The sequence below is a fragment of the Lipotes vexillifer genome, unplaced genomic scaffold (assembly GCF_000442215.2).
Source record: "Lipotes vexillifer unplaced genomic scaffold, Lipotes_vexillifer_v1.1 scaffold2235, whole genome shotgun sequence".
Classification (NCBI taxonomy): domain Eukaryota; kingdom Metazoa; phylum Chordata; class Mammalia; order Artiodactyla; family Lipotidae; genus Lipotes; species Lipotes vexillifer.
The window spans coordinates 126,967-139,811 of NW_006797409.1; the positions used below are offsets into that span (position 1 = coordinate 126,967).

At 38.2% G+C, this 12,845-nt stretch overlaps 1 protein-coding gene across 1 annotated transcript in view; it reads right to left on the reverse strand.

The window, feature by feature from the left end:
- Positions 1-12,845, reverse strand: part of GRAMD1C (GRAM domain containing 1C) — a 93,532-nt gene that overhangs the window by 28,276 nt on the left and 52,411 nt on the right. Inside the window, exons 7-8 of the mRNA XM_007469529.1 lie at positions 6,351-6,469; positions 3,274-3,406 (exon numbers count right to left, since the gene is read on the reverse strand). Coding sequence (XP_007469591.1) covers positions 3,274-3,406; positions 6,351-6,469 — 252 coding nt within the window. The remainder of the gene's footprint in view (positions 1-3,273; positions 3,407-6,350; positions 6,470-12,845) is intronic.

The following is a 12,845-nucleotide window of genomic DNA, read 5'->3' on the forward strand; positions in this document are numbered from 1 at the left end:
CTAAAAAAGCAAACAATGAGATCTTCAATAATAAAGACACTTTGAAATACTGCTTTTTGAAAAATTTGTTATGTTTGTATCACATTTCCAATTCAGTCCAAAAACTATTGGTAGCTAACATATACTATCCTAAAGTCATCTTCTTATACATTAATGAACAATAAATTTATGAAGAACATCATAAAAAAAGAACTCACAGACAATTAACAACATGTGAATCACTTAAGTCGAAGAGAAAGGGGACAAAGGACAAAAATAATAGAACAGTCAGTTCTTTGGGTGTGCAAAGGAAAGGAGTCAAACCCAGTTAGTTTCCCCAGACAATACCTGCCCCATCACCTCAAGGAAGAGAACTCACCCATCTCTTAAGACCAGTAACTGAAAGGGAAAGGGAAAGAAAAAAGAGAGATAAAAGTCACATAAGAGTACAGTGAGGGAGAAAAGATTAAAAGGGAAAATTAGTTTCACAGCAAACCCATAAGAACAGAGTTGGCTTTGCTGTTAAGGGACTAAGGAATTGGGCATTAAAATATATTCAATATATACTGCTATCCATACTTTCTGGGAATGGCTTAATAAAGATATGTCATTTCTATAATAAATTTAATATTAGGCATTAAAGTATGAATGCTATTGCTATGTTAGTAGTATTCAAGTAGAACAGTATTATAATTAGGCTTAACAGAACAGTGTGATAAATATAAACTACACAGCAATATACTTTCTTGCATTGTCTGTGTATAAACAGATGAAAGACAGCAAAAGCGTATCTATAACTTCCTGCCCCATGAGATCTTTGAGCAGCAGTGAACAACAGAAGCAGCTCCAGGGAGGAGACCGGTTTCCATTGGCCGCTCAGAAAGCAGAATAACAACCGGGCCCCAGGACTCAATTTATTAAAGGATTATACTATCCTAGTCGAGGATTGATTTTTCAATCAGAGAGTACTGTTAAAATCAAGACTTGATTTATTTCGGAGTTCCACACTACAAAGCAACAGGTTTATTAGCTGACCCAGGGTCTCTTTAGATGCTAAATAGAGTAACTTTCCACACATTTTTCTCCTGTTGTTTCTAATTACGATATAGTTCCTATTATAAAGAACATGGACAGATACTTATAGGAAAAGTAACAGTCCCTATCTTTGAATGGTTAGCATCTGGACAATTTTTATTTCTTTGTATATTTTTCTATATTTCCTGAATTTTTACAAAGAGTATTAATTTTATAACTTAAGAAAAACCTATTTTATTCTCGGAAAAAATGTTATTTCTAACTTTTTGTTATTTCCAACTTTGTTGGAAGTAAAAATGAAACAAATTAAGTGACATATGATATTCATGATATCTGAGAATCTCACTTTACTGCTCTTGAGTGCAAAAGGAAGAAAAGGACCAAACTTCTAAATTGCTTGTATTCCATAACCTGAAAACATCTATACTAAACATCAATGAATATATAATCAATCTTAAGACATTAAATTATTCCTCTACATTCCATTCCCTTTCCTTAGAGAACATATGACTTCCTTTAGGGACAAAACTAGAAGCAAGGACCAATAGGTTAACTGTCCCAAGAGCAGGTACAGAAGACATTGTCTGAGAACCCAGTCCTCAAAGTCAGACTTTTGTAAAAGGAGGAGGGGACAGTAAGAGATCCCCTGTCCTGTTACCACCCCAAAATTGAGTGGTGTGGTCTTCTCAGTGAGAACATACAGGGGATTAGCATTCAGAATCACCTCCCTTACACCAGCAGTAAGTTCCTAAGGGTCTCTTGATGAATAAGTTTTACGTGGAATCCACAACACAAAATCAGACTGAGATAGGTGCGTGATAATTGCCTGAGACAAGTTTATAACTTGGTGGCCTTTTACATAAATGTATTCTGTTTCAATGTTTCCCCAACATTTATTCACAGCAGATGCTGGGAGCTCGAGAGAAGGTAGAAAAGGTCCACTGCTGGCCACACACAGATTCACCTTCAATCATAATAGCTTATGGTTATTGAATACTTAATATGTGCTAGGGACTGTTCAATGCATTTTCACATATATTAATTCATTTAGTCCTTATTAAAAAACCCTGTGGGGTAAGTGTCCTCATCTTATAGTTGAGAAAACAAAAGCATAGAAAGGTTAAGGAATTAAGTTAATTTATTTAAGGTCATACAGTTAGCAAGTGGCAGAGGTAGGATCTGAAGCCAATGCTCTGATCTAAAACAAGAAATTCAGCACTGGCCCCAAACTTGCATCCCCAATCAGAAGAACAAAAGTTGTATACTCTTAGCACTCAGAATGTGGCCTAATTACCATTCTTCATTAAAACTATGGCTCGTTAGAAAAAATGGCTGATACTAAGTCTGGGACAGAAAGTATACAAAATGTGCCTAGGACACATTATTGTACCAGAAAGAAAGGAAGTCATCAAAGATTATTGATTATTTCAAAAGGACAAAGGAGCCAACCTGAAGGGGTTCCCATTGGCAGAAGGGACAAACTGAGTATAAAAAGTAGTAACAGGGCTTCCCTGGTGGTGCAGTGGTTGAGAGTCCGCCTGCCGATGAAGGGGACACGGGTTCGTGCCCCGGTCCGGGAAGATCCCACATGCCGCGGAGCGGCTGGGCCCGTGAGACATGGCCGCCGAGCCTGCGCGTCCGGAGCCTGTGCTCCGCAACGGGAGAGGCCACAACAGTGAGAGGCCCGCGTACCACAAAAAAAAAAAAAAAAGTAGTAATAATAATGACTTCAAGTGATAGAAACTCACCGAAATTTTAAAAAATTGAAGCGCTTATAATAATACTTGAAAAAATAAAGAAAGAAACTAATTATGAAGCCCCGTAATTAACTGGATGTGCCTGCTTTAGTAATCAGCTTAACAAGCATCTATTGTTATTCAAGCATGGTGCTCAGAGTTCTCATCTCCCCTTCAAAACAGATTCTTTCCACTACGCACACTACCTACTACGGGAAAAATTCTGCTAACTATGAATTTCTCCATCTTATTATATTTTTAATGATGTCTATCCCCCTTACAGACTGATGCTCAGGGGAGCTGCCTGGTAACTCTGCACCATATCCAGCTCTGAACACAACCACATATTATTCCCATACAACCTCTGCAACTTACAGGCTTAAAACTCTCGTCCTAAAACAAAAGAGCAGCCTGACATCTTAAGTTTTTAAACATTTTGTATATTGTATTTTTATTTTCTCTTGCATTGTGATGAACACACGGCAGTATCAGACAGATTTTAAAAGGGATATCATACACTAACCCCTTTTTGTGGATTTCCATCAACTGACTCTGTTTCTGAAACCCGACTAATTGATTCACGGGTAAAACTGATTGGCTTGGATAATTTTTCATCTCTCTCCCCACAGCCATCCAAGCTGCTGCTTCTTGGACTTCTGTAAGAAACACATCATAGAAACATAAACAAGGTCACTTCCGCACAGATAGCTGATTCAGTCTCCTCACTGAGGTCCTTTTCTATTATAAAGCATTTGGGCTACAGATTTTTTTTTTTTTGTAACGTAACAAATAAGCTTCTACTTATAACAAAGCTATCTTCTTAAATCACATGCAAATTGACTTCACTGCTGAAAATAAAATATGCTCATATAAGATTTTATAAACTTCAGAAACCATTAAGAAATTAACCAAGTACAAGTGGCTGTAACAGCAACTAATAAAATGAACGTTGCTTATTTAAATTTCAGTTGCAGACAATGAAGAAGCTTCGAAAGGTGCAGGGCAGGTGTTTGAGTTGGATGTCAGGCAACACTGGAAGGCAGTTCTAGATCTCATCTCCTTCCTTCAGATTCAGTACCAGCTGAGATGGCACATCACTCCAGGAAGGGGAAGCTCCTGATGTCTGAGCACAGAGCCCACCCAACAGTCCATGCCTCCCTTCTTGTTCTTCTCGTTCCTGAGAACAGGAATTCCTAAGGTTAAAGGAAAAGCTTTCAAATGGTCATAGGGACAAGATTACAATAAGTGTCTTGGGACCTCCTTTTCCTCTTTCAGGGAGTAGGGGGAAAAACAGGAAAGTGTATTAAATATAAAAGCAGCACAATGGGGCTTCCCTGGTGGCGCAGTGGTTGAGAATCTGCCTGCCAATGCAGACGACACAGGTTCGAGCCCTGGTCTGGGAAAATCCCACATGCCATGGAGCAACTGGGCCCGTGAGCCACAATTACTGAGCCTGCGCGTCTGGAGCCTGTGCTCCGCAACAACAGAGGCCGCGATAGTGAGAGGCCTGCGCACCGCGATGAAGAGTGACCCCCACTTGCCACAACTAGAGAAAGCCCATGCACAGAAATGAAGACCCAACACAGCCATAAATAAATAAATAAATACATTGTGTATAAAAAAAAAAAAAAAAAAAAGCAGCACAATGGATCTAATTTCCAGACCTCAACTTTATTGAGCAATTTAGCATTCCCATGTAATCATTGCTATGTTTAGACTTAAAGCTCTCCTAAAATAAACTGGCTGCCTGACATCTGAATCCGTATTATCCTGACAAAGAGACAGAAAAGCTAAAAAAGCCTATTCTACTCCACCCAAATAATACTTAGGTCTACTACTCAGTTACTCCTGGCCAGGCAGAATATCAGGACTCTGAGGGAACCAAACAAGGAAAACGGCTCCTGGAGACAAGACCACCAGCTGAGTGTCTGTACTTGAGGATTTTAAGGATGGAGGTGGATTGTGGAGAAATGAAGAAAAAAAGAGGAAGGAGAGTGAAGGAAAGATTGAAAGTGAAAAGAAAGAAGATGGAAGAGCTGAGGAAATACAGGTGTGAGGTAGATATGCTTCTCTCAGAGACTGGAAGAATGAGAAAAAGAGCAGAAGAGGGAATGAGGATCCAGGGAAGTCCCAAGCCTAGTAAACTGTACAAGGAGAGTAGTCCAATGGAAATTTTTAACTTTACAGAAAACTACTAAAATATACACGTGTAACCATGTAAAAAAGACTGTAAAATACTAATGCTGAGCTGACACAATATAAATAGGATCAATATAACTAGAAGACTTATCTAGATACAATAAAATCTTTGTACACACATGAGACTTTGAAAGATTTCCACCTTAAGACTTATTTACTACAGAATTTTTTAATAAATAATTTACCTAATTTTTTATTAAGGTATAATTCATATATCATAAAGTTCACCCCATTTAAAGTGTACAATACAGTGATTTACAGAGTTGTGCAGTCATCACCACTATTTAACTTTAGAACATTTTTATCACCCCAAAAGAAGCCCTGTGCCCATCAGCAGTTGCACTCCCCACTCTCCCTTTCTCCCAGTCCCTGGCAACTGCTCATCTACTTTCTATCTCTATGGATTTACTGATTCTGGACTCTATTTCATATAAATATGAAGACGGTATGTGGTCTTTTGTGACTGGCTCCTTTCACTTAGCATAATGTTTGCTCTAGAATTTTCACGTATTATCCTTAGTTGTTTTTATTGCTCTGACCTCAATTACCACTGGACAAAAAGTACTTTTTTTTTTTTTTTCCTTTGGTACGCGGGCCTCTCACTGTTGTGGCCTCTCCCGTTGCGGAACACAGGCTCCGGACGCGCAGGCTCAGCGGCCATGGCTCACGGGCCTAGCCGCTCCGCGGCATGTGGGATCTTCCCAAACCGGGGCACAAACCCGTGTCCCCTGCATCGGCAGGCGGATTCTCAACCACTGCGTCACCAGGGAAGCCCACAAAAAGTACTTTTATTGGTACAGGTTAATAATAATGTCCACTCTTCCAAGTGAATTCCCACCAGTCAAAAATAATCTCTCTCCACTCTGAATTTTTCCCACATTATCTATTGCTCTTTTTGGCTCTTATCATTTTCAACCCTGTATTATAATTATTTGCATTCCCTGTAGCGCTATGAGCTCCTTTCATTAATGCATTCAATATTTATGGAGTGCCAACTACATGTCAAGTAGTATGCTAGGGTATCCTTGAGGAAAAGTCATATTATCTTTCTATCCCTTAAAATATCTTCCAGCTAATCTTCTTTATTGTTATCTATAGGTGCAGAGATTTCACTAGGTACTTCTCCATATCCTTAATAAAAAGGTTTACTAACCCCATGCTTTAAGCAAATCCTAGATGACACAGTTACAAAGTTAACATTTCCTCATCTGACCTGTATTTGCTTACCAATTTAGCAAACTATTCACTGTCCATACCTTTCACTCATTCCACTACAGAGAAGCAAGAGGCAAATTTCACTGGATGGTGAATAAATAGAAAGCCTGAATTAGTAAAGTCTAAAATAATTCTGCTTTGATTAATGATTAATAAATCTTGACATTTCGAAACACTTTGCAGTACCTTGGCTGCACATTATCCTCAATCGACAGGGACAAGTTCTCCATCTCTTCAGCATTTAAGCCTAGCTCAGTGCCATAGTTCTGCTGGAGCAGCTGCCAGAATTCCTGTCTGGTCAAGCTCTAGAATGACACAAAGATTACCCTGACTATTGGAAAACATAACATAGTATACAACATAGTGATTCAAAACATGAATTCTGAAGTCAAAATGACCTGTTATGCAGTTACTAGTGTATGGCTTTGTTAGTTATTTCACCTTTCTAGATATCAGTTTTCTGTATCTATAAAAAGTGGGTTAACAAAACGTATCCGACATAGTTGTTACTGGGAATAGGTGGATGATGATTTTAAAGTGTGTAATATAATAACTACTGTCAATGGGTGTAAGACATTTAAAACCCTCTTTTTATAAAATAATTTGTTCATCCTTTCTGGCAGTTACTAATCTGTGATTTAAATTCTGCAATCCAACCAGTCTACCAGGATGACTGGATCACCATTCAGAATACCAAACGTCAGTTCAGAATCCCTCCCCTTAATTCATAATGTATCTGAATATTTTAACTATATTTGAAACCTCACATATCAGTAAATTTTAAATTATATTTTCCTAAAATATAAAATGCAAGAGTCTGGAATTCAGAATATTTCCGTTTTTATTTTTATTTATTTTTAATAAAGTCCAGCTTGTTCTTTCTTTGTAGGTATCATATCAATGTTAAATAATCTAATATAAAAAATGCACGTGTTACAAAGGAAAACAAAAACGATAATAGTATGACAACCAACAGTCTGATTTTTAGAAACACTATGGATGGTTAATTACATAATTAAGCAAGGTAGAGGGAGGCAGCATAACACTTGAAGCAACTGTTGGCAAGATTCTTTACATCTCTTTCATTCAACAGATATTTATTTAGAACCTACCACATGTGTATCACTGCACTAGATGCTAAAATGGATAAAAATGATGTCCTACTTGCTCTCAAACAACTATAATTTGGTTGAAGAGACACTGCAAACTTTTAAGTAAAAGTTAAATATGACAATCTATATCATTATCATGTACTAAAGAACTGGGAGAATCAATATGATACAGAACTCTAAAGGAAAGAAATATTACTGTGGTTTAGGGTGATCAGATAAGGCTTCGCATTGCAGAAGGGTCTTCAGAAGGACATGAATAGAGGAAATGGAGAAATAAAAAAATTTGGGAGAGGGAAGCCACATAAAAATGTAGAATAAAATACACGAAAAACATAAGCAATATTTGTTTTGAAGTCAGTTATCAATTTATCAGACTAATCAGAGTAAAAATTTTAAGTGGGTAAATAGTAGCGATGAATATAGGGAAATTTTATGGGGCAAAAACATAAAGACACCTTGAATTCCTCGCAGATATTCCCAATGACAAATACCACATTTCCTTTTTTCTTTTTCCCTGTTTCTCCTCTCTGTCTAGTAGCTATGTTATCTTTGTTTGTTACATTATACTAGATGACCTTCATTACATTTCATGGAAACTCAAAGATATTAAGAACAGAATTTCTGCACTTTAGACTGCTAGTCCCCAGATGACTAAGATTCCATAAGAGCAGCTGTTGAAACTTCAGATGTTACTATCAGTATTTCAAAAAGTCAAAAATATCCAAACAGTTACCTCCAATAAAGTTTTTCAAGCTAGGTAAAATGTAAGGCCTCTTCGTTCAGAGCTGAATTATATTAACCTAGAGTGGTTATCTCAGGCTGATAAGAAACTCTAATTGGAAATAATGTATCCCTAATAAATGATAATGTTCTAACATTTTATTATTTAATATACACCACTTATTTGGTTGACAAAAATTCTTTTGAAGCATAGTGTCCACAGAAGAAAAAAAGGATCACTAGTGGTAGAGAAAGAAACCACTGTTCTTGATCCTAAAGGTACCCACACACATTTCTGATTCCCACTCCAGAAGAACCATTTGTGAATGGCTTTTTTTTTTTTCACAATAGCAGTTAGCTCATACTAATAATTAGCTCAATATTCCAAAGATGTTATCTTTGAAACAATTTTAGTGTCATAAATGTGTGGTTAACTTTATAAAGAGAAACAAGCAATATTTCAATATACTTGTGGAAGATTAACCTTTCATAAAAAGTCTTCTGAAATAATAGGTATCAAAGTATTCCAAAAACAAACTAAAGCAAGTAGATAAACAATGAGCTAAACACTCAGACAGCGTTCTAAGAGTGAAAGAAATGAAACTTATAAGTAAAATAGTAACAACAAAAATACAATTTTATTTGACTACATCAATAAATGTTTTAAATATATTATCAAATACTATCAGGAAGTTAATAGCAGAGTAATTTCAATATACTTTTAATCTGTTAATTAAATTTAAACATATAAGGTTAATAGAAAACAAAACAGAACTCATTTAATTTGTCACCTTATAGATTTGCTCATTTGTTAAAAATGACTTTTTCTACAAAGTTGGCACAAAGTCACAAAAATGATTATTTACAGCCATGCTGAATATTTAAACATTAAAACATATACCCAGACTGATATTCATAATTCTTTCAATAATCAGCAGCAGAACCAGGGTTAAGTAACCTTAAAAAACAACTTAAATTTTAAACAAAGGCTGACCACCTACCTGCTAACAATAGGGAGGAAGGCTCCCCGTTCAACCTGCCGAGCACTTGAACAAAATAAAGAGGAACCAAGCAGTAATCAGATAAGGCTCAAAAGTCAGATCAATTTCTGGCCCAGAAAGCTTTGTATTCTAAGTACGCTGCAAAGTCTTTATCTGCAGCAGAGTTCCAAACATTTAGTGACAAGCATGCTTCAATCTTCTAGTTTTGTTATGAGAAGTTTTCCTTATAAAAGACAATCTCTACTATAATTTAAGGCAAATGATTTGTCACTTCCTGGTTTGTACTATCAGCACTCTTATCCAAGGCTGCCCTTCAGAATGCAGAATTGGAAGTTACACCTCACTCTACAGGTTCCTAAGCCACTCCTACTACAAGAGGGTAGGTAAACAGGGTTTTATTAAAGAGACAGTTCCCAATTTCTTCTGTTCTACACACTGATCAGAAACAAAAAATGCAAATGAAAATTGCTTGCCTATGCTCAATTATGTAAAATGCTTATTGCAGTATGATTTTAATCTCATTTTTAAAATTAAATATATTAAGGGTTAAATTTTCTTCTCCATGCTAATACTTCCTATTCAATTCTGGTAATGTCATTGCTCCTTCATACCCCACTTCTTCAGTACTAATGTCACTTCCCTAACAGACTCCTGCATTAACCCTTTACAACTATCAAGGATTGCAACTCTTGAGTACTGTAAATGGAACGTCAGGAAATGTCTCTAAGAATGAGCTATTCGGGTGGAGCAATTCCAAGAAGCAGTCGGCATATCTTTCATCACTGAAAAGTTTACATGTTGATTACTCAATAATTCTTTCCTTTAGAAATACTTTTTCCTTTATTCAGAATAATTTCCTGGCAGGAACATACCTGGACTATAATAAACACTATAGAGAGTCTCATCTACCAGTTCTAATTTATTTCCCAGAAGAAAAATTTTCTTCTAAATGAAAAATCAAATCTTGCCCTAATTTCTACCTAGCTAGAAACAGCTACCTAGCTGTTCCATCTAGTCTGGTAAAGTGTGTAGACATGTCAAACGCTACTTGATAGACTGCAAGGATCAACCTTTTGGGGGGAGGTAGGGTTGCTAAAATCTAATCATTTTATACAACAGCAGAATGAGGGACCAAAGCAACACTGGAGGATACTACTCGCTCAAACTGAAGAGAGCTCACTATGGGTCTAGCTTTTACTCCCTAAAAACCAGTGCTCTTGGCATATTATGGCAGGTCTTACTGACCTAAACCGTAGATACATATACTCACTGTACCATGGTAACCAAACAGCTATGAGAAAAATATACACTAATTGTACTGTAAATGATTTTTATATACTTTTGCTAAATATAAAAATCCCTTATAGTAAACCACTGGATATGGAGCAGAGCTGAGCTCAGTAGGTTTAAGAGGGAAAACAGAACCCAAGACTGGTCCCGAAGTCTGGCATGCAAAGGCTGAGTGGAAGAGGAGGAACAAAGGACAGAAAAATACAAGAGAGGCAGAGCAAAGTTCAGAAAGAATGATATGGAAATCAAGGGAAGAAGGTGTTTCAAAATACAGGGAGTGTGCCATGCTGTGAAATGCTGCTGAAATATCAAGTAAGATGAACTCACGTACACCAAATGCAAGTGTGCAGAGAAGTGGAGCGGCCTGGCAAGCCAGTTCACCATGACTCGGGAGGGCGGGGAGAGGAAGACACAGAGAAGGAGGAAAGAGTCAGTGGGGAAGGGGGAAGCAGCCAGGTCATGAAGAGCCTGTATTCCACGCTAAATAGAAAAAGCCACCTACTAGTTACACGTAGAAAAGCAACAAGTTCAGAAGTGCGTTTTTAAAAGATCCACTTTTAAAGTGACTACTTTTTTGGTAACAACCTAAAGCAGTGGTCCCCAACCTTTTGGCACCAGGGACCTAATGTGAGCAATGGGGAGCATCAGATGAAGCTTCGCTTGCTCACCTCCTGCTGTGTGGCCCGGTTCCTAACAGGAACCTAACAACCCCCCCCCCAGGGGCTTGGGGTGCCCAGGTTGGGGACCCCTGACCTAAAGGACAGATTAGAGTGTTAAAAAGAGATCCTTAGGAGACTACGGTAACGGTTCGAGCTAGAAATGATGAGGGCCTTGATGACCAACATGACATGTTGGCAAAGAGGTAAGAAACAAGGATGCACCAGGTTTCTGGCTTGGGTGACTGGGCAGGAGGAGCTATACCTCACTGACCAAGGTAAAACAGGTGGAGGAGTTCTGCCAACCAGAAAAGGTAAAAAAGAGGGAACAATATACAAATACTAATATTTCTACACTGCCAGGTTATTATATAGAACATGTGACTAAAATACTTAGCAATTTGCATTTTTTTCCTGGTAGGTTTGAATATTGTATTTATTCGATTTATAGGACTACTGGAAAACTTCTAGATTTCCAAGTAATTCCAAAAGAAAGAATCATTGGAGAGGGGCATAAGCAGTAATAAGAGGTTTGATAAGGCTGAGGAGTCTGCAGGAAAAAGCTGTATGACACTCTTCTGGAAGGTCTCAAAGGTGACACTAACTTGATAAACTAACCACTGTTTGCAGAATGGCCTCAGCACTGTTGACATCCTAGAGATGCATTCAGATCAGCTGACTCAAACCAGCCACACTCATAAGCTGCATGTACATGCTCCATAATGCATACTAGGGGAACGATCTTTTCTAATCATCACAATTCATTCATCCTACCTGGAGACCCTGAATATTCAGGTATTCAGGTACCTGAATACCTTGGAAATCAGACTAGTAATCAGAAATTTGCATGATAAGCATGAAGTCAGAGCAAAGGTAGACAGTTTTTTTTTTGTGTGTGTGTGTGGTACGTGGGCCTCTCACTGTTGTGGCCTCTCCCGTTGCGGAGCACAGGCTCCGGACGCGCAGGTTCAGCGGCCATGGCTCACGGGCCCAGCCGCTCCGCGGCATGTGGGATCTTCCCGGACCGGGGCACGAACCCGTGTCCCCTGCATCGGCAGGCGGACTCTCAACCACTGCGCCACCAGGGAAGCCCAGGTAGACAGTTTTAAAGGAAAAACTACTGTGACACTGATGGGAGCCTGACGATTCATCTCTGCCTTATCTTTGTACATTTCTCTAGTGGTCAAAGTCTGCCTCTGTGACTTTGCTTTTCTGGCCTAAGTCTTAAGTTCTTGGCCTAAGTCTGACCAAGCCCCCTTCAGACCAACACATTTTTTTTATATATATATACTAATACAATCAGTAAACTGTTTTAAATCCCTTTTTCCCCAACCCACTTGAGGAACAGGATACTCTCCTGTCATCCTTCAACTAGAGATTCCCAAAATAGAAGATGGAGTGACATGTATCAAAATTGGAAGACGGTGGGTCTGTACACATTGACAAAACACCCCTCATAACCTCCTCCCTAATTCTGACACATGCCTCCTACTTCTGGCCTTTGGGAATAAGCCTGAAAGCCATTCTGTCTCTTTAAGCTTTAGAATTTAAAATGAGCGCAGATTTCTGCTCTGTTAGGCCCCGGATTCAAACATCTACTCTCAATATGTACTCTTAAATTTCCATGGAGAGCTAGCTTCCCAGTAGCCCCCGTGTACTGGCAAGAGATACCACTATTATATCTCTCAGAGAAAAAATAGTACAAAAAGAACAATTTCATTCTGTACACATCCTGCCTGTATTATTAGCATGAGTAATCCTAAATCTAATAATATGATAATATCACTAGAAACATAAAAGTATTAATGAGGCTGGAGTGGTGGGCTGGGGCCAGATCATACAGTCTCTATAAACAATTAAAAATTTTTATCCAAGGGTGATGGGTATTCAGCAGGAAGCTAA